Source organism: Podarcis melisellensis (genome assembly GCF_964234715.1).
Source record: "Podarcis melisellensis genome assembly, chromosome: 14".
NCBI lineage: Eukaryota > Metazoa > Chordata > Lepidosauria > Squamata > Lacertidae > Podarcis > Podarcis melisellensis.
In genome coordinates this window covers 20,185,983-20,209,357 of record NC_138546.1, presented here as the reverse complement: position 1 = coordinate 20,209,357, position 23,375 = coordinate 20,185,983, and the positions used below count along the sequence as shown (strand labels likewise).

The window sequence follows — 23,375 nt, the reverse complement described above, 5'->3', positions numbered from 1 at the left end:
GGTTTAAGAACAGACTTCCAGAACAGATTAAGTTTATAAACCAAGGTACCACTGTATTCTAGTCCTTCAGACAGTCAGATGTGTCTCTGTGAGTTTATGCTCCAGTCCTGGGCAACTGATCCCACAGCTTAAATACAGTCTGCTAACCTCACCAGCCAGTGGAGACACACCAGCCTTTAGAAAGTTTGCAACTACTACAATATGCAACCATATGCTTAGTTAAATTGCTTATCTCTAAAAGGCATTAGGATGTCTGTTTAACTGTCACATTGCAGTGTCAAGTAAAAAGGCTAAAGACATTGCAAAATATAATTTAGAGATGGGAGCCCCTTTATGTGTGTTTGTATGTGTGTGTGTGTGTGTTAATTTATGTGTGCCATTTCATGTTTGTATTGGATTTATACTGAATGTTGTTTTATTTTAGTCTGTTGTAAACTGCCTATGATACACACTCTCTCACACACATCATAAAAGGAAATACACTGAGCAGAATGCTGACTCGTCACTCCTAAAATTATGAATAGGCACTAAAAGGAAATACAGAAGTTCATAAGAAGTTCATGTACTCTCTGGTCTTATGATATGTATTGCACATTTTTTATATAAAAGCTTATGCAGAATTAGATGCTCAATTCAGGCTGATTTCAGTTGCAGCAAAGTACCTAATCACCTTCACAGAAAGTCTGAAAACTGCTCATGTCTGTTTCAATTACCCCCCTCCCTGAATATAAAAATAAGAGATGAATTGCAGAGAGCAGAGTTATCTTACATGGCTAGTTTTCAAACTGTCCTGGAGTTCCTTGGAATCATATTAGGGGATTCATCGTAGAGGAGATTAGTAATGGTGGAGAAAATCACCTAAAAAGACATGGTGCCTCAAGTTGCGAACTCTAGGGATGGACTCTGTAGCTGCTCTTTGCATCTGAACCAAACTTTTCGGTCCATTTTTATTTCACAATACAAAGGCGGCAGGGGAAAGAACATCAAAAGAGGCTGGCTGCTGGATCAGGCCAATTGAAGAAGAAGAAGAAGAAGAAGAAGAAGAAGAAGAAGAAGAAGAAGAAGAAGAAGAAGAAGAGTTTGGATTTGATATCCCGCTTTATCACTACCCTAAGGAGTCTCAAAGTGGCTAACATTCTCCTTCCTCCCCCACAACAAACACTCTGTGGGGTGAGTGGGGCTGAGAGACTTCAAAGAAGTGTGACTAGCCCAAGGTTACCCAGCAGCTGCATGTGGAGGAGCGGGGAATTGAACCCAGTTCACCAGATTACGAGTCCACCACTCTTAACCACTACACCACACTGGCTCTCTCTCCAGTCCAGCATCCTGCTCTCCCAACTGGATGCCTCTATGGGAAGCCCACAAGCAAGACCTTCTCAAACCCAAGGGATGTCAGAGCCAGGGAACGAGACACCGAAAAGGAGCCTTCTTTTTCATTTCCTTTCTACAAAGTATCTGATGACGCTAACCAGGCCTGACAGAGGGCTAGAGGGAAATGTAGAAATATATCTGCCTCATTTGAACATGAGGCTCATAGATGAGTTTAGAGGGATCGGGGCTTTGACAGAAAGAGTGTGCCATCCTCCCTTTGGTTGTTATATGCCTCAGTTCAAAGCCATCATCTTAAATGTAAGCTTTCAACTCCCATGGAGGTTCTGTGCGGACTCAGGCAAACTCACACATTGCAGTGGAAACCTAAACTGGAGGGAATGTAATCCTTTCAAAGGGTGGCTGTTTTTTTTTGGTTCATGTTTTCTTTTGAAAAGTGTGAATTAGGTGGTTTTACCTTTAAATGCAAAGCGAATTGAATTGACTGAGATGAACTCTTAGTGTGTAAATGAATGCTGATGGTGCCAACGATGATGATGCCATTTTCCAGATTGTTGAGAGGCATTTGTAAAGATGATTTCTGCACACTAGAGGTAGCAGCGTTGTTCTTGGTAAACTGTTGCTGTGACTTGTTGAGCGGTGAGGAGGAGACTGGTAGCAATGTTCCCAAACAAAAAATCAAATACCTGCTAACTCCATTTAACCAGTGAAGTAGGGGGAAGGGGAAGTTTTTAATGTCTGATTATTATTATTATTATTATTATTATTATTTTAGTGCCTGCTAAAAAAAAAACATTTTTGTTTAGGGAAGTCTATCCAGATATGTAGAATGTTGACATGTACTCTAATCTCTTTTTCCCACAGCTTATTGCTGATCTTAATTATTTTTCAGTAACTGTTTCATTCTTTTTGTAAATGGATTACAAACTAGTCATATATTTATTCATTTATTAAATGCCTATACCACTATTCATCCTAGGATCAAAGGGTGGTTTACAATATAAAAACACAAAAATCCATAATATAGTAAGAAACCAAAATAATAGCCCCACCAACACCCAAAGCTTAAAAGGTCATTGATTGCTTAATTATCCAAAACCCTGGGAGAAGAGGAATGTTTTTGCCTGGCACCTAAAGATGTGTAATGAAGGTGCCAGGTGAGCCTCCCTGGGGAGAGCATTCTAAAAATGGGAAGGCACCACAGAAAAGGCGTGTTCCTGTGTTGCCACACTCTGGACCACTTGTGGAGGAGACACACAAAGAAGGGCCTCATATATCAATATTGGGGTGTGGTGTGGTGTGGGGGTGAGATATTAATAGGAGCATGTCAGTGACACATGTACACATGTGTATATCATGCCTTGCTCATCACATGCTAATACTTGTAGTATGCTAATAGTTTAATATTCATATCATATTTATTTGAACATTCTTGTAACATGTGCACACACAGACATTGCCCTACCACAGATTTGGACAGGCTGTTGTAGGTCATCTAGTGCAATCCCTGCTCAAGGCAGGCAATCGAGAAGAAGAACATCCCCAGCTGATGGGTGATCTGCCCCTGACGGAAGACATTCAACTATTGTACAAGCAGATAAATAACTGAACAACAGAAATGCAATCACTGCCATAAAAGAGGTTAAGGAGTCCATGGAGCGGGGTGGGGCAGGGCCAAGGAACAGCTGGGAGGGAGATACTAAACTACCACACTGTGAAAATGTGAAAAGACAAAATAATTCTACTATTACTAATATAGTCATACCTCGGGTTGAAGTAGCTTCGGGATGAGCATTTCCGGGTTGTGCTCTGTGGCGACCCGGAAGTAATGGAGCATGTTACTTCCAGGTTTCACCGCTCGCGCATGCGCAGATGCTCAAAATGATGTCATGTGCATGCACGGAAGCAGCGAATCGCGACCCGCGCACATGCAGACATGGGTTGTGTTCGCTTCACATTGTTAATATGGTTTTAGTATGAAACACCCATTCTTGCAAGCAAGTTTTTCAAATGACATGCATTTTACCAAGACTTGTGCCAACTTCTTCATGCACCCTTTCCCCTAAAATTCAGAGGTAAGGGAAGCTTTTTCATTCCAAGGGCCACATTTGCTTCTGGGCAACCTTCCTAGAGCCATTTGCCAGTGATGGGAAGGGCATATCCGCCAATATGAAACAGCCCCAAACCAGGACCCATCTTCTGGGGCAGCACTCCCATGTAAGCCCTCAAAAAGCACCTTTTTTCAATGAGAGAATGCCCCCCCCCCCCAAAAAAAACCATATGAGATTGTGGTGGCCATTTTGGCTGCCGTCCTATTGTGATGAAAATGGAAAGTCCATTCCCCACCACCACCAATGAAAGTTGGCAGGTATGTCAGGGCCAGAAGCAAGTGGGTGAAGCAATTTGTGGAAATGTTGCCTTTGTACGGTAGGTTAGCTTCTAAAGGTAAAAAGGTAAAGGGCCCCTGGACAGTTAAGTCCAGTCAAAGGCAAGTATGGGGTTGTGACGCTCATCTCACTTTCAGGCTGAGGGAGCTGGCGTTTGTCCACAGACAGCTTTCTGGGTCACATGGCCAGCATGACTAAACCCCTTCTCGAGCAACAGAATCACGGTGATGGAAACCAGAGTACATGGAAATGCTGTTTACCTTCCTGCCACAGCAGTACCTATTTATCTACTTGCACTGGCATGCTTTCAAACTGCTAAGTTGGCAGGAGCTGGGACAAAGTAACAGGAGCTCACCCCATCTCAGGGATTCGAACCACCAACCTTCTGATTGGCGAGCCCAAGAGGCTCAGTGGTTTAGACCACAGCGCCACCCGCATCCCTGTTAGCTTCTACATACACTTAAGTACACCCGTCTATCCTCTATCCTGAAAAGCACGTTTCAGATGAAACTTATTCTACTGATACATTCCAGAGCAGCACCAAATCTGTCTCTCTTGATGCATGTCCCTTCTCCTGTTTCTTGTTTCTGGTGAATGAAGAAGTCCAAACATGAATCTGAAGCTTTGCAAACTTTCTTTTAGAAAGTTAGAATTATTATTTTAAATTGAAACATCCCAGAGTATAATTAAAGTGGCTCTGTGAGGCGCCATTTCATATAAATGGATATTTGTTCCAGACCACTGATCAGTGCAGCACACAGATAATTGATGTTACCCATGTTGTGGAGAAAACATGTACTATTCCTGACACCAAATGAAAGAAAGCTTTGTTCATAATTTGTGCAAACTTGCTGCATCTTCCTTTTTCTAAGCACAATAAATGTTTGCTTTAAACAGTTTGCTTACAAAACAATATGAGGGATTGACCGAGGATGGGGAGAGTTCAATGTTCTCCCATGTCCTGGTTGGACCATGCAGGTCTGTCTTTAGCATATGTGCCGCCAGGGTGCAAAAATCCACCCAGCACCCCCAAATTTAGTTTAGCCCCCAAATCTTCCTCCTGAAGCCTCGCAGGCAAAGCTTGAGAGAACTTTTCTCCCTCCTCCTTTTGCTTTCTAAAAGACTCTCATTCCACAAGAGAGAAGTGGGGACTGTGTTTCGGGCAAACTAGTCTCTCAGCTGGTCAAGCCCCCTGAAGGAGCTTCCAAACGCCACCTCCGCCCTCACCCAAGACACAAAAGAGCCCTTTATTACCACCAGCACGAGCCACCACCGCCTCCTGTGAAGGCGAACCGCTAGAATTGGGCCCCTTGGGGGGAGGAGGCAGGGAGCCCCCACCAGCCTGCTCAGCGGGGCCGGTGAAGGGAAGCAGGGTCTTGAAGACGGCAGAGCAGGACTGGGAAGGACCCCCATCAAAAGCCTGCGGAACAGCCAGGGTCCCCTGGGTGCAGCCACATGGCCACAGCCCAGATACTGCCATCGGCGCATGCCCCTCCCCAGCCCCATGGCGCCTTCACACGAGACGCCTCAGATTATTTCATTATTTCATAACAGGTAGATAGTTAAGAGTTTAGGCGGCTTCAGCGGCAGTTGCCTGGCGCCCCCCAGACCCCTTGCACCCCCCGGGTAAAGACGGCCCTGGGACCATGATCTGTTTAAGTTTGGACTGACAATGGCAATCTCAGCTCCTGTAAGGTTGATGGGCCTATTCATTTGGCCTGCCCTCAAATAACACACTTAGTGTGTTATTGAATGCTGTGAAGGGTTTTCGAGTAGAGAAAGCTGGTGATCGTGTTGAAGCCCTGGTTTCTCTGTAGAATGGCAAAATTAAATGGGTGGTTGCCATGGTCAAGAAGGCAATCAATAAATCAAAGATGTTATCATCATCACCATTTGGTTTTCTTATTTTTTCCTATTATATTTGCAAATAAACTAAATAATAAAACATAATTTGCATGAAGCTCAAATGCTTATTCAGAATTTAATGACAGGCTTTTATTATGTATATGGCTAGAAACAAAAATAGAGGATTCCCCTCACAAAACTTTTTGGCTGATGTAAACAGTCTGGAATAAGAACTTACATTATTTAGCTGTAATTTTGTATATATTGCTTAAACACAAGTGTCTGGATTAGGTTAGGTCATTTTATTGTGCATCTGCACATTGTTATATGTAGAAAAAAATTTAAACCAAATGTTAATAATAATTAAACATCATAAAAAATTAAAAATATATGTAATACAGGGTTTTTATTATATGCACTGTTCACATGGGACTTGTTGTATGATCAGATATATGCCCATTTCTTTTAAATCCCTCTTACCTGAACTAAACTGAAGTGTTTAAGGGAACAGAATGATAAATAGATGGGGAATAATCCCAGGATACAAAATAGTCCTATGTAAATATAACACCCATTAGCACTTTGCTGAGAACTGCCCCACCCTTTAAAAAGCACAGATAGATTGGCTCCCTGCCTTTAATCCAGTTCAAGTTAGGGTGCTGTAGGTCCTGTTCAATTATGCAAAGGAGGAATGGCGTGCTGTTCGTGAAGTTTCATTCCCAGATAGCCACGGATAACACACACGGTAATACATGAGCCCTAGGCAGGTATATTAATCTCCTTAGCTACTGCTCCAGAAATGAAATGTCAGCTATAGCAACTCATTCTTCATCCCCCTTTTCCCCCAGTGCAGCTTTTCAATCACGTTCCATCTGCTACAGATTCTGATAGTCAAACAGGTCAGGAGGAAGACTGGGTCTCTGTGCCTCTCAAACATTCCTTAACCAGGAGCTCACAATGCAAAGTTGTCTTAGCAAACCTGTTTGGGCTTCTTTTGAAGTTCATCAGGCATTTTCGTTATGATGGAATCCCTAAATCCACTTTGAATTTCGTTTTAGCTGAAAATCTGCCAACAGCTCTTGCCTCCAGCTATGCTTCCTCCAGCCCATCTTATGTGTGAGGTATTTGCTTTTGTTTGCTATACCTTCTCTCACACAATACAGGATGGAGAGATAGTTCTGCTTCTATACCTGAGGACTTGAAAGAGGTTAATGTAACACATTTTCTAAAACAAACAAACAACAAGCATTCAGGACGGGATGTGCAGTCCTGGAAATTGTAGTCCAGTTGGCTTAATGTCTATTCTTGTGAAACTGGTAGAAAGCATTGTTGGAGATAGAATTGCCAAGCAAATAGAAGAACAAGTCTTGCTGCAGCAGAACCAGCATGGCTGCTGCAATCACAAGTCCCAACTCACTAACCTTCCAGAGTTATTTAAGAGTGCCAACAACCATAAAGAAGTGATGCTGTTAACACTGTGTACTTAGACTTTCAAAAAGCTTTTGATAAAGTACCTCAACCAAAGACAGTGTGGTGTAAGGGTTAGAATGTTGGACTTGAACCTGGAAGAACAAGGTTCCAATCCCCACTCAGCCATAAAGCTTGCTGGGTTATATTGAGCTTGTCTGCCTAACCTTCCTTTCAGGGTTGTTGTGGAGATAAAATGAGGAGGCAGGAGAACCATGTATACCACTATACCACTTTGAAATCCTTGGAGAAAAAAGTGGGATAGAAATGCGAGGAGGAGGAAGAACCTGAGTAAGATTAGCAGTAATGGAATTAGAGGAGAGGTCCTCTTTTTAATCACTAACTGGTCAAGAAACCAGAAGCAGAATAAATTGACAGTTTTCATGATGGAGGAATGTACAATGAGGAGTGGTTTGGGGACCTGTGCTTTTTAACTTGTTAAGTAGTTATATTGAGTTAGTGGTGAGCAGTGAGCGAGTCAAGTTTAGTACCATGGTCTGATCATGTTATTGTGTTGGTGAATATTTCTAGGGCAGGAGGACTGAAATTCTCCAAGATTTCAAGAGAAGTAAATGTGTGTGTGTGTGTGCACGTGTGTGTGTGTGTGTGTGTGAGAGAGAGAGAGAGAGAGAGAGAGAGAGAGAGAGAGAGAGGGACGGAGGGAGGGAGGGAGATAAATTTTGGCTCACGGAATGTGAAATTATATTCTCTTGTTAGGTTTTCCCTTGGTGGGTGATAGAAGCAATGGGCAATGAATGGAGGACAGGAAGGAGCAGGGGTCAACCACATTGCTTCCTTCAACATTGTTAAATAATGTTAAAATTAGATCCATAGTTGCATCCAAAAATGGGGAGGCCATTTAGCTAAATATGCACCACAGGAGTGCTGAAATTCTCTAAAAGTTTGAGAAGGTTTAAAATTTTAGAAAACAACTCTCAGAACTGTAGTTTCAGGGATGGGGAAGACCAACCCTTAAAAGAACTGCATGTAAAGATTAAGTGTAGGCAGAGGTGACTCATCCTCACTGAGACCATTAATGCAGGAGGCAGGAAGCCCAAATAGTAGGTGGTGCCAGAGCCAATGACAGCCAGAGCCAACTCATCCTAGTTTTGTTCCCATCCTCCTCCTTGCTCCATTCTACAAGGGGAACACTGATGCTAAGGAGAAGGAAGCTGATGGGCAGTGTCACTTCCGGGACTCATTGTTCAGTAAGAAGGTGGGCAGGTGGGGGATGGCTCAGGGCAGACTGAGGTTGGTGTGAAGGAGAAGAAGAGAAGAGTTTGGATTTGATATCCCGCCTTTCACTACCTTTAAGGAGTCTCAAAGCGGCTAACATTCTCCTTTCCCTTCCTCCCCCACAACAAACACTCTGTGAGGTGAGTGGGGCTGAGAGACTTCAAAGAAGTGTGACTGGCCCAAGGTCACCCAGCAGCTGCATGTGGAGGAGTGGAGACGCGAACCCGGTTCACCAGATTACACGTCTACCGCTCTTAACCACTACACCACCCTGGCTCTGTCTACCCTACTCTACCCTACACTACCCTAATGGAGCAGCCTACACCAAGCATACCACACCAGCTTTGTTGAAGGTGGTAGGGTAATAATGAACCATAAACCTGCTCTCTACCCTTCCCTCCAGCAGCCAAATACCTTGGTTTTTCACTTCAGCTTTGTCAATCATCCTCAATATTTGTTGCTGATAGCATCAGAAAACCAATTGTGCAACTCCTGCAATGCATTATGTGGGGGAATCCTTGGCTAGTGTTATATAACTACTATCCAGGAGACTATCTGGTTTACTTTTGCTATCAGCAAAATGAATAATTTATCGCTTTTTCTCTTTATGCTTGAAACTCCTGGCCAATCTATTATTTGATTTCATGGGGCTCTCGCTGAATCCATCTGGCTCCCCCATAATTTATAAAGCGATAGCTCAAAGAACAGAAAGGACACTTTTCAAAGCTGGTAGGAAGATTCTTCCATCAGCAAATTTCATCCTAGGCAATTAAGTCACCAGAGACTAAAATACCCTCGGATCAGTGAGAGATTTCAGACCCGATATCTGAGAGAAGGGCCCCCCCCCCCGCTCCCCCAAACAATACACACCTTGACTGCAAGAAACTTTAAGAACAACTTCAAGCTTCTTCTAGAATCACTGGCTTAGGGCCCACACAAAACTTTATTTTCTCCAAAAACTTTTGCAATGCGTCATGTGTGTCAAAATCAACCCAGTTGTAAAATATTGTTGAATGCCCATTTGGTTTCCTAGGAGTATGACCTGGTAAAATATAGTTTCCTCCATTTCCTCCAGGGACAGCTGAATGTTCTCTCCTGAGTAGCGATGTCAGAGAATTCTGACAAAGATTGAAGCGGGCACAGAAATTGCCAATGTTCACTTATTTGTCCCATGTCAAAAACATAAATCAGTCCAGTGAATGCAATCATTATTCACTGTTGTTTTCATTCTATAAACAGTAATTGATTATGTGTGCACATTTGCATTGTTTCCTTTGCACTGAAATGAATGGGATGGAATAATGTGATTTGTGTAATTTCACCACAGCAGAATGCAAGGCGAGCAATGTAGTTTTGGGTGGAAGGTGAACTTCAGTGGAATGGAAACAGTGCTGCATGTGACGAATACAGGGCAAAATGGAAAACAGCACCATCTCACATCCCTACTGATGAGACAAAAATAAGAAACTCCATGCACAAAGCATATATACCAATGAGCATTTTTCATAACACTTTATCTGGCTTGCTATTTTTTCTATGAGAGAAGGTATTGGTCCCCGTGTGGCAAAGCAGACCAACATGAAACTGCCCATCTGGATCACACTCTGGATTCTGCTGAATGTGTAGAACAAGTTTACCATACTTAAAATGTACAATATTAATAGCATGTTGATATTATTTAATTCCTTCCTAGTACTGTGCAATTGTTTAAAGGGAAAAAAAAACAAATGGAAAAGCAATATGGATAGGATTTTTATGAAGGCAATAATGGGGAACCTTGGACCCTGGGGCTGATTATGGTCCACCAGGTCTCCCTAGCTGGTTGATCAACCTTCCCCAAGCTACATGTCCTGCTTTGCACCCCCTTGAGTGTTTTTGCCTAGTATAAGAGCTTCTATCCACCTGCTTTTAACAATTGTACCACACTGTCTAAGGCATGGGCAGTGTCAAGAAGCAGTGTCTAGGGCAGACCAGGTGGGTAAGAGGGACAGAGGATATCAAAATAGTCCAAGGTCACACCCCTGTGTCCAAAAGTGAGGAATGAGCAGAATCCTCAAGAGAAAATGTAGGTCATGCCAGCCAAAGGATCAGACCAGATGATCCAAAGCCAGAGTGAGTAGAGTTGCCAGGTGGGAGCAGAGGCAAGAAAAGCAGGAAAGTAAGAAAATTAATCTGAAGGAATCAGACAAATGGAAGGTTCAGATACCATTAGTCTCTGTAGCTCAATATTGTCCACACTAGCAGCAGCTCTCCAGGATTTCAGAAAGGGGATTTTCCTAGCCCAATCTGGAGATACTGCTGATGGAATCCAAGACCTTTTTGCAGGGAAATAAGATGCCACTGAGCTATGACCCTTCCCCTATGACCCTTCCATAGCAGAACAGTGCTATTCACACCAGAAATCAAAGCTTCTGGACAGTATCACTCACCCCCCTTATAACTCTAGTATATGTACTATGCTAGATAGAAGGTTTCCCCCTTTGGCCTACTGGGGATTTGTTTCCAAAGATGTTATCAACTTATCAAACCAATTTGCGGCTTTTGCACTCAACCTCTGTCATCAAGGCAGTGTAGCAATGAGCTGCAACTAAGAGTATCTTAGCACTCCTGTTGGATCAATAAATACACAGTTCTGCAGATCCAATCCTTCACTAAAGCCATTGCACAGTCATTAAAACCTTTGCAATAACTTCCCCATAGGCAGGAATAAAGATGAATTTTACTAAACTGTCTTTAACACACACACACACACTTTAAAATTTATGGTTGTTATTTTTATATTTGTTAGTGACTTTTCTCACTGAGTAATCCAAAGTGACTTACATTAAATGCAGTTTAAAACAAACAAGTTTTTTTTAAAAAAACCAACACCTTAAAAACATAGATATACATGTAAAAGGTAGGATTGACACCACATTGAAAGAGGCCACCATGCTGCCCTTCATATTAAGAGTTTTCCCCAAGCCCTGGTATAGAGAAAAGTCTTTGCCTGGTGTAAGACAGAGATCGCAATAGGCACGCCCCCCTGGGGAGAGTATTTCACAAATGGGGGGCACGTCACTGAAAGGGTCGTTCTTGTGTTGCCACTATCCAAATATTCTGTGACTTGATGGGAAAAGATGTAGGTGTGGAAGAAACCATGCTTCAGAGTGTCCATATTTTGAAAAAAAGCGACAAACTTTCCCTGCTACAAACTGAATACAATATTATAACACATTTCTAAAATCATGTCTGCCAGGGGCAGACCAAGACATTTTGCTGCCTGAGATAGATCAGCCACCTCACTGTGTGTCCTTAAGCCAATCATTACCTCTCAGCTTAACCTATCTCACAGGGTTGTGGTGAAGATACCCACAGGGAGGGAGGGGCATGTATCTCACATTTAGCTCCTGGAGAGAGGGTAGGAAACAAATGTTATAGAACACACCGCCAACTCCTTCTTTCCTCACAGCATCTGGGAGCAGGGCATTTCCGCATGAGCCTGGGAAATACAATTTTCTGTACACCTAGTGTAGGGCACTAAGGTTTATGCAACTCATAGTCACAGGTTTCCCATCCCTCTGCTTCTCATGTAGATAAGCGGGAAGTCTTTAGCGTGGGTGTGAGGTAAGGAGTTCAGCTTGATATTGGGCAGTTTTATTAACAGTATTACATTGCTGAGTAACACAAACAACCCTTCCCCTAAGACTGCAAGAAGAGTCCTGCTGGATCAAGCCAGAAGACTCATCTAGTCCAGCATCCTAATCTCACAGTAAACCACCAGATGCCTCTTCTAGGAAGCCCCAAAGCAAAACCTGAGCACAACAGCAATTCTCCCCACTTGTGATTCCCAGTGTATTGCTGCAGACACCAAAGGTAAAAAGTCAACTTGCTTTTCAATAGTTTGTCTAAAACTCTTTCAGAGATGTCCAAATTGATGGGCACTACTACATCTTGTGAAATCAAATTCCATTGTTTATCTCAGTGCTGTGTGAAAAAGTACCAGATGTTTCTTGTGGTTCATCAACACTCACAATACGGGCTGCATTCACACAGCAGTTTGTTCCATTTCCCTGAGGTATCCCTAACTGATAAACTTCCACATTATATTTGGGGCTTCACCTAACATAAAAGCCACTTCCTGAAATCTAGTGGAATATAGTGGAAGTTCAGCACTCATTTCTGTGTTAACTAGTTACAGGGAAAAAAGCATTTGCAAGCCCATTAACTCAGGAAATTGTGGGAGTGAAGGGATGGCAGTTTGGGATGGTATCATAGCATACAGTTCTTTCCTACCATTTTCATGGGTGAATCATGGGGGAACAGTGGCATACATACGCAGAAGGGTAGCAATGTTGTCCAATGATGTTTGCTTATGTATCATACCATGGCCCACTGGTGCAAATGAAATTTAGCATGACATACCAGTATACTGGTCAAAAAGTCACACAAAAGTAACAGGTACTGCAGTTTGAAAGAAATGTTGGGGGGAAAGGACAGAAGAGCTAGCTTTATAATCAGGAAAACAATATTCCCCATGCCTGAATACACCCACATATTAAAATTCACACAGGAGCTTGAAACCACTATCGTAGAGAACAGTGATTTGCAAACACTCTTGACTGATTTAATATGCTTTTATACAGGAAACATCATACTTTTTTTCTTTTAAAGCACAGTTCAAAAGTTGACACGAGGAGACTCTTTCCTCCCTTATCAATAGTGACTCCTAAATTCAGTGATTTCCCTGGAAATGTTCCAGTTTATGTCAACTAGCAATTTCACCACCCATAGGCAGGATAATAGGGTTCCTCGGAGCCATAGGATAATCTCTCTTTAGCAAACCGTGTCTCCCACTTTAAAGAAAACTTTGATTACACAATGGGATCTTGCACGCTTGACAGAAATTCCCACTTCATGTCCCAGAAGCCCTTTCTGAGAGGCTCAATGAAAAGCATCAGCTTTTTAGGGCAGACTGAGGTCAGCAAAACCCAAAGGTCACAGGTCATTAATATCAAATATAGCAAAAATATATGGCAAAGGGATATCAAAGCAGGTTCACGCTCCTATACATCAGCCAGTGAACCACTGAAATAGTCAAACATATGGAAAAATAGGAGGGAGTATGAAGAAAACTAGAGGGAAACTAGAGCACAGGGTGAGGTGGGGAAATTTCAACCACTTGCTCTCAAATGTAGTTTCAAACTGAACAGCTCCCATCACTTTGACTGTGAGCTCAAAAATGAATCTTTAATACAAATTGCAACATCCACACCTTTACAGTAATGACCTGTTTGATGTATATTGTATCTATCTATATTAATTACATCATTAATAATACTTTCTTTGAAGCCTGCTCTGTTAATATAAGGATGCCAGGCAATGTATTTCCATCCACTTTCTCAATTGCAAATCATCTTTGAGAAGAAAGGATTGTACATCTAACTATGAAACACTTAAATCATATCAGATTTTTTATTTCCCGGTGATGCAGGGAAGGCGGGGGAAGAGAGAGATTGAACTGCGGGTGGAGGAACAGGGCTGCTGTGTTATTAAAGGTGTTTCGGTTGACTTATCGTACTGCTTTCATGAGATTAACAGATTAACTAAGCAATTAACATAGGGTACAATCTAGCCACAACTGAGTGTTCTTAAATCCCACTGATTTCAGAGGGAGCGAGTGAAACATGTACCTAACTCCCTCAATCTGAAATCAACACAGGCTAGGAATCACAGCCATTATCACAATGGTAATTTAGAAAAAGGCAATGCTATGAGAATGTTTTCTCTGCAAATGTGTATGCACATATTGAGTCAGACCACCGGTCCATCTTCCTCACAGTATGGTGTGGGAAACCTTTTTGGGTTGCAAGCCAAATTTGAAAGGTGGCTGAGACCACCCACCTGCCAACTGTGCAGCTTTGTAACTCTCCCCCTATCCCTTTTGAATTCCCAATCTTGGAACTTTTGAAAAAGGAGTGTGGGGAGATTTGCAAAGACTTTAAAACAGCAAAGACTCCCTGAGATCTCTGTGTGTGCTGTTTTAAAGCCTTTTGCAAAAGTGCTTTTGGAAACACCCACCCTACTTTTTCTTTAAATGAAGGAGAGAGGGGTGGCTTTTTCCCTAGTACCTATGTGAAGCACATGTGAAGCAGCCCCCATTGCTCCTGATTCAGCTCCTCAAATGCAGGGAAAGCTACTCCTTGGGCAGATCTACACTCATGGTTTATAATGATAAGGAAGGGTTAAGGACATAAGGGCTATGTTTTGCTTGTAACGTTAGTAGTATATTATTAAAATGTGACACCAGAGGGCGCTGCAGAGCAACCAGGAACCAGCAATAGGGAAACTGTGTTGTTATGGACAAAACAAGTTAAGGAACGTTTTTAATCTACCAGTATGCCCTGTGACGTTTTAGAACGCTATATCTAATAACATTAATACAGTAAGTCAGTGTAGATCCACTCCCACCTCCCCCCTTGGGATATATAGAAACAGGAGACATTGATGTGCCTCTTCCTCCTGAGGTGAAGGTGGGGAGAGGAGACTACAGCAATGTAATTAATTAAATAACAAACTTAATTATGTCTGGTGTCTAAATAGGGTCTACGTATGTTTAGAAGCAAAACAGAATATAAATTATATTACTGCTGTGGTTTTGTAGAACTCTCCCCATTTACTAGATATATAAAGCACAACTCTCTCTCTCTCTCTCTCTCTCTCTCTCTCTCTCTCACACACACACACACACACACACACACACACACACATACGGAGAGGGAGAGAGAGAGGAGAGAGAGAGAGAGATGGCCAATGCATTGCCAGTTCAGTTATAATAGAGTCAAACTCAGCACAGCAATCTCAAGCTTCAAATGGATGGATACCCTCTTTTGGAACAAATTATATTTTGCACTGATGCATTTCCTCGCTGTGAAGTGAGGAGTGAAAGTCCTGCATCCCAGAGACACAGAAGTAATAAAGAAGAAGAAAAGAACAATAACAGTAGTAGTAATAATCCCAAACATGAGCAGTTACGATTACAAAAAAGGGGTTTGGATCCAAAATCTCACCCTTGTTACTATTAAAAAAAAATGATCAAAGAAGAAAACATCACACCTCCCCTCCATTCACTTTCTCCATGCCAAGCATAATTTTAAACACCACTACTATCATCTTACTCACCCTTCCTCTAAACTAAAAAGCCACAAATGTTGCAATATTTCCTCATAGGGGAGTTGCTCCATTGCAGAAATCCTCCCAATAGCCCTCTATGGTAAGTATTACTGATGAACGTTGCACCATGTAGTCGCCTTTGACAGGACTTAACAGCCCAGGGGTCCTTTACCTTACTTTTTACCTTTACTGCTATTACTGATGACACTGCTTCCTATTGTAGGAAGTTGCTTGCCTAAGCACCAACTTTTAAGTTTATGGGAAAGTTGTGAGTTGATCAGCCCCTTCCCAGTTCACAGTTTTGGCAGCAATTAAACTTTAACTGGGACTACTTAGACAAATCTGTTAATTTTGGTTTCTACTTTTTTTCGGTCTTATAATGTAATTCTGCACGACCACTTTGCCCTAGTATATTGCTCGGCTGGAAAACCTGGCTTGCAAAATTCGGATAAATCCAAATTCTGAAGGATGGTGTTGTTTGCCTGTTGTTTTTGAAAGTGCAAATTAGGTAGGTTCATCTTTAAATGTGAACTCAGAGCAATTTTCACCCCATCCCAAGTGAGGTCTAGCTGCATCTATTTGGGTGTGCACCTACATGGTAGTGTTAAAGGGAATACCAGTTGCTGGGAATCATGAGTGAGGAAAGTTGCTGTAGCACTCAAGTCCTCCTTTCAGGCTTCCCAGGGACATCTAGTTGGTTACTGTAAGGACAAGATGCTAGACTACATGGGCCATTGACTTGACCCAGCAGGACTCATCTTATGCTCTAAGGGAGCATCTAGCAAAAGCAGTCCCTAAATTCACAGTATATTGCTGGTGAATTTTCATGAGGACTTGAAAAAAGCAAACCACAAACTGATATGGAAATGATAGAACTGAGCTTCATACTAGAAAATTGAGAAACTGTGAGAAAAACCAAAACTGGCAGATTTGCATATCCCTTTATCTCCCACCGCCCGCACCCCCCCCCAAAAAATGGGGAAAAATAAAAGCTTTTGGAATACCTCACATATCCCATAAACTGACTTTCAGATTGTCTCAAGCTGTCCTGGCAAAGCCAGCCCATTATCTCAAACTTTTGGAAAGCATTCACTTCATTCCAAATCGCATCACTTTTCATAGAGCTGTTAACACTGAGACCCTCAGAATAATTGTGCTGGTAGCAGCTCACTCTCCAGGTGTCCTGGTGATGGATACAGTAATAATTCAGTGACAGGAGAGTTCCTGCTATGCTCAAAGATACACACATTTTGTCTTTTTTTTCCAACCTCCACATTGCTACCCAAATCAAACCAGTATGCATTCACAGGAAGGAAGTCAAAAACATTAGCTTCACTCAAATCTATCTGTACCTATCCTTTCCTTCAGGGAATTCAGGGCAGCACACAGGAGGGTTTCTGTATCCCATTTTATCCTCATATTAACTCTGCAAGGTAAGTTTGGTCAGAATGAGACACAACACGTGAGCTCTGATTGCATATCTCCCCAAAAGCAACACAAAAGGCAAGTGATGTAATGTTAAAGGTAAAGGTAAAGGGACCCCTGACCATTAGGTCCAGTCGTGGCCGACTCTGGGGTTGCGGCACTCATCTTACTTTATTAGCCGAGGGAGCTGGCGTACAGCTTCCAGGTCATGTGGCCAGCATGACTAAGCCGCTTCTGGCGAACCAGGACAGTGCACAGAAATGCTGTTTACCTTCCTGCCGGAGCAGTACCTATTTATCTACTTGCACTTTGACGTGCTTTTGAACTGCTAGGTTGGCAGGAGCTGGGACCGAGCAACAGGAGCTCACCCCGTCATGGGGATTCAAACTACCGACTTTCTGATCGGCAAGCCCTAGGCTCTGTGGTTTAATCCACAGCACCACCCGCGTGTAATATTGGTCCACACAAAAATATCCAGAGTCCACATTCAGGCAACACAATGTCTTTATTGGGACCAATAAAAATGTCACAATATAGTGTGCAAGTTTTTTGACTTCTCCAGAACTCTTAATCAGGGTGAATGTTAAAGAAAGCAGGGGAAGGAGAGGGGGGAATGGTAGTTTAATGTTGATACCATTAAGTCATAATCTTATAATGGAGTTTAAGCTGAGTTCTACCTGCTTTTAATAATTTCTGCAGTTCGGAACACCTATTCCATTAAACACAGCTTTGTAGGGAATATATATTTTATATTTTCAGGACCATTCAAGAATGCATTCTTCCCCACCACCCTAACTCCATTTCCAGTATGAAGAATGGTTTTCTTTGTGTTGGTGTGTGTTGGGTGTGTGAATGGATCTCACAACCCTACTTCTTTTGGGTAATCATGATGCATTTAAATCTGCTATGAGGGTGATTACATTTTCTTTTTAGTGACATGGTACAAGGCCTTATTTCAAAATCATTCCTTTTTGCACTTTAGCATGTTAAATTTATGAGCGTCATACTGTAGGCTTTTTTTTGTATTTTTCTCCCCATATTTTAAAAGTGTAACTGCCTTATCAAATATTTAGCTGCCTAATGTCTCAGAGTTTTTTACAACACTGAAAACCACTTTCTCAAAGTAACCATCAAGAAAGCTGTGGCCCTGCGTATCTCTCTCTCTCTCTCTCTTTCTCTCTCTCTCTCTCTCTCTCTCTCTCTGTTTAAACTTGGCTGGACTGCAGCATTTAAACCAAGGTGGAGTGAATGGTGCTTTGTCGGCCACCAACAACTCCCAAAATAAGAGAAACGTATTATCAATATTTAATTGGACAGAGCAGAAATATAACATGCAGTCCGTATTTCTCAAAACGAGAACTATTTTCAGTATATGGCAATTTGTTTTCTAATACATCTTTTACAAACCAGAAGCATTTTCTTCCTTTCATAATACCAGGCTCCTGGCAGTTTAATAGCACCCCCCCCCCCAGGACATTTGATAAATCCTTACTTGGGTTCTGTTTCTAGTGAGTTTTTAATACTATTAAGGGTCTGAAATTCATCTTTTTTGGAGTAGGCTTCAAGGGGAGAAAATGCTTTTTACCACTATATACAACTAAACACATCCAGATTAACACTTTTATATTGCAAAAAAGGTCATTTGTTAATTTTTCTTCAGGGTGGTGGTGAAGAATTAATTAGATATTTTATTGAACCAACTATATTAATTTTGACCATATTACATCTATTCTCATAGCTTGTAAAAGGATGAGGAAACTCCAGTCACTTTTCTAAGTTGCATAGGGTGTCTACACATTCACCCCAAATTCCTCTCTCTCCCCAAAAATGCATCTCCCTCAATACAGGACATAAGATACTACAGATTTGAAACAAACAACAAAAATGCATGTGGCAGTGTATATTTATAGTCACAAATTTAGAAATAGTAGCTAGAATAGTTCACTTGAGTTTAGATGCAGGGAAAAGTTTTGTCAAGCCTAGAATGTTTGTATGCCTTTTTTATTTTTTAAACTATTTTAATATGATAATGTTACTTCTCGTGTTTTTTCATTGCACCAGCAACCACAAAATTAAGAGTCAAATTTGTTGCTCAGCTCTTAATGTTCTTTATGCTTTGTTATGCCTTATAGGTAAACAAATAAAACTATTACACACCATATTAAATTGAAATACAACACATTTCACCAGAGTGGAGGAGAGTGTGGTATGTGCTTGCAATGTCTGCTCTCCAGACAGGGCCAGATTTAGGTTTGATGATGCCCTAAGCTACTGAAGGTAATAGGGCCCTTTATATGTCCAGCTGTCCTTTGTCAACAAAAAAGTCACTTTTTTTGTTGAATATATGCTATATGGTAATTTATGGTCCTAATAGGTATCTAAAGCCATTTGCACGTAACAAAATATGTATTTTATCAAAGTACATCCAGGTGTGTGTTTTTTTCTTTATTTTTTTGGGGGGCGGGGGGCAAGAGAGTTAGGCCGTAAGCTATAGCTTGTTTAGATTATATGTAAATCTGGCACTGTCTCCAGACACCAACTGTAGACCAGCAACCTCATTGCTATAGCCTGGGCAGAGTCTGTCCGTGTTCAGGTCATACTTGATTTCATTTTCCCAATGTTCTCTTACCTGGTCATTTTCACATTTTAAGTTATCTTCGCATGATGTAAATAAACTTTTGGAAATCTAGTGGAATGTAGTGGAAGTTTAGTGCTCATTTTCATGTTAATTGCTTTCAGGGAAAAAGCTCTGTTTGCAATCCCATTAAGCCAGAAAATTGCAGGAGTTAAGTGATGGAAGTCTGGGGAAACAAATACGTACAAAAAGAGTATGGAGTGGCAACAGGTCTGAGCCCCCCCCCCGCCCCCCCTTTGTTCTCTGGTGTGAATGGAACTTAGCATGGTAGTATATCGGCCAAAATGCCATAGTTCCATAATACAACAGGTAATGCAATGTAAAAAGAATGTGGAAAGACATAGAAATAAGCCCCAGGAAAACTAAGAATAATTCCCACTTCTGAATACACCCTGTCTCTGAAAAGCTTGCAGTGATGAAGCTCACCACAAGGGGCAGCTGTTTCTGACAAACCCGAAATAGAGACTTTGATCTGGAAAACAACTCCAATGTATATTTCCTGCAGATCTACATATGGCCTGGATGTCTGTTAAATGTGAACATTTCAGAGACTCGTTCTAGTGTCTCTTGTTGTTCTGAGCAAGGAAATAAGTGGTGTAAAATATTTTAAATAATTATGACAGAACCCCTTCCTGAATTTCAGATCACACATAGATTACAGTGCTGCTTTGCACAAAAGCAGATATTCCCCCCCCCCCAAAAAAAAGATTCCTTTATTCTCTCTCTTTCTGCAAAAGGCCTAGTCACAGAGGACAGCTGTGGCTCAGATTTACTGCCATGCTTCTTAGAGAAACTAGAAAACTAAAATACCTAAATCTTAAAATCTTCTTCCACCATCTTTTCAGACAATACCAGCAAATAGTAGATTGCAGTCCGAGTGAAATAAACATATGCTGTGTTAACTTCACATTTCCTTAAGAAATTAAATCATACCCAACTGTATTTTGATATTCATATATATGACTTTATGAGAATAAGGTTCATTTCTCTCTGCCAAAGGAAAATAAGGTTTAAAAAAAACAAAAAAACACACGAGCCAAGAGACATGGGTGTCCATAGGAATGTAGAGTGGAATGCAAAGTAGAACACTGGCAGTGAGGGGCAGGCCAGTTTCTCACAAAACAATTACAATAATAGCATTGGTATGTTTTGCCTTGTATCTCTGGTTCTACAAAGGTCAGAATCTTTTTATTTTAATGAAAGCTGAGAATCGGTACATTATGTTTCACTGGGGGTGGGGGAATAACTGCCCTCTTCCCATCCACCCCTACAGCAGATGCCTAGGCCTATCATTTTGCTTTTAGAGAAGGCAAGAAATATACCACTAACCCCCCCACGCCCCCCAAAAAACCCTTCTTTAAAAGGAAGAAAATGCTGAGAAAGCAAAGAGGCCCCACTTCAAACAATCAATTCCCTCACCATGTGGACTTTAAATACCTTTAAAGTATTGCTGAAAACAGCAAGGTGAGGGTGGGGGGAGAGAGAGAATAGGCAAAGAATTAGTCAATACTTGTGTACCCCAGAATTAATTAAACCGTCAAAGAAATCAATTACGCACCACATCCCCTCCTCTCTTCACAGCCCAAAGTTACTGAAAGCTCAATAGCTCTTCCCATTTCAGAAGAAAACGTTGTGGGTATTTACGAGTTTGGAAACAAATACGGTATCAGAGTTAATGAGGGGCAAACCTTTAAATGTTTGTCAGAGTGGAACACAACAGATAAAGACCGATGTGCCTGGAAGCTGACCAGGAAAGGTTCTAAAGGTTGCTTTCCAAGCAGGGCAGCTCGGAGACGACTGTGAAAAAAGAATCCTTACCTCAAGTTGATGCATTATTCTTAATGATGGTGTGACAACAGACCCACAGGTCACCACAGATTAAGCCCCCAAGCCGGGTCCTGTCAGATACTAGCCATGCAATGCAAGAAGAACAAAGAGAAGGGTGCCATTTTCTTTGCTCAGCCAGTGTTAGGGTTAGCCAAGCAGAACTATAACCAGCCTGGGTGTTACCTTAAATTGGCAAAGGATGGGTGTTACCTTAAATTGGCAAATTCTAATGTATATGTGCCTTGAAAATATAGAAATAATTACAGAAACTTCAGTAGTACTGCCATACAGCTCAGCATAGTGGGGGAACTGTGGTCAGTGGGCCAGCTCAGTGTGTTGTCCATTCATGTATGTCTGACCTCATTCATGCCCCTTTCGAGTACTAGTACCACCTACTGTTGCTCTCCCCAACCAACCGGTGGGCACCAGCCACCACAGATTACAATATTGTTTTGGAGCAGTACCCAATTCCACCCCCAAAAAATAAATCAATTAAATAAAAAATGTGAATCCCAATCATACATACATAGACCATCCAAAAGGGGTGGCTGTGGTAAGGGGGTGTCCCTGCCATTACTCCTTCCTCTTCCTTCTTCTGGTCCCCCAGTTCTACTCCTCCTGCTAATTGTAGCAACGAGGAGGTGATAAACCTGGGGAAAGGGGGAAGAAAGGATGGGGGGATGTCACATGCTGGGGGAGAAACAATTAGTACATCGTCTGGAGTCAACAGCAGCTGCACAAGTGGCTCAAAGGGGAAGAAACCAGCAGATGGAGAATGATGGCTCAGTGGAGGAGTGGACTCAAACACTATTAACTGGATTGTTGCAATAGGTTTCATGGGAGGGTTGCCCTTGAAGAGGACTTGGAAACTAAAATTCGTCCAAAGGGCAGTGGCTAGATTGCTGGCTGGGGTTCCCTTCAGATCTCATATAACTCCTGATCCAAAACAGCTGCACTGGTTACCAGTTTGTTTCTGGGCCCACTCCAAGGTGCTCATGTTAGTTACGTGTTTAAAGCCCTAAATGACTCAGGTCAAAAATACCAGAACGACCTCCTTCCCTACTGCAGCCCCTCTTGGGTGTAAAGATAAGCAGAGAATGCCTTTTTGGTTGTTCAACCACCTTCAGAAGCTCAGGGGGTGGCCCTAGAGAAAATGAAGTTCCCTCCCCACAGAGGTACATCTGGCACCTTCATTATACAGTTTCTGGTGAATGGTGGATGCGCACATCTGGAGGACCAAAGTTTAGCCATATCCACCATGAAGTGTATTGATTAGAACAGGTACGGCTCTCCTGATGTTCTTAGATTACAGCTTCCATTACACTTGGGACACTTTTCATTCTGGCTGGGAGTTGGGAGTTCAACAATATATAGGGCAGGACAGATTCTTCATTCTTGCATTAGGGTTGCAGATTTAGATTGGGGAGACACCCCCCACCCCAAGCTTTTCTTGGATATCACCAACATATTGTCCAAATGATGGTGCCTATCTGAAAGCAGAAACACCACCAATGGAGAAAATGAGAACTCCTGAATGTATTAATGAGCTGTTAATTCATGTGCCTGAGATTGTGGATTTTATTAGTGCCTGTAAATCTCATATGTATCGAAGTCCTGAGATTTCTGAAACTCTTGTAAATTAGCTCTCAGTACTAATGAAACAGTTGTTTAGGTTGTCAAAGGGACTGGATTGTGAAGGATTCTGGTGTTGAAATAATTACTGAACCAAATAATTAAACTATGCTGCAAAATTACTCTTATAGCAATATTTACAGTGTATTTTCCCCTCGCTCTCGCTCTCCCCCCATCTTTCAAAGAAACAAAGCAAAACCCTGAATTACGATGCTTATTACAGATGAAGCTGCACTCGTAATAGTCTTAACCAACGATAAATCCATTGTTCTAAAGTTACACAAAAGCTGGTTTCAAAGTAATTTGTTTTTGCTCTACAATCTATCTAAGCGTCTTCCGGTGCAGACTGTTATATGCATTCTGGAGATTTCAGAAATTTCATAGGTACAATGCTGAAGTTCAAATAAGGAAGGTTCAATGACGTAGTGGTTCCCCACCCC

The 23,375-nt window shown here is 41.8% G+C and overlaps 1 protein-coding gene across 28 annotated transcripts in view; it reads right to left on the bottom strand.

Annotated features, from left to right (window-relative positions):
- RBFOX1 (RNA binding fox-1 homolog 1) overlaps positions 1 to 23,375 on the bottom strand; it is a 1,444,762-nt gene that overhangs the window by 568,753 nt on the left and 852,634 nt on the right. For 2 of the 28 annotated variants that reach the window (XM_081887405.1, XM_081887411.1), the window contains exon 2: positions 21,830 to 21,953. The exons of the other annotated variants lie outside the window; for them this stretch is intronic. In XM_081887405.1, coding sequence (XP_081743531.1) covers positions 21,830 to 21,953 — 124 coding nt within the window. The remainder of the gene's footprint in view (positions 1 to 21,829; positions 21,954 to 23,375) is intronic. 28 annotated transcript variants of the gene reach the window in all.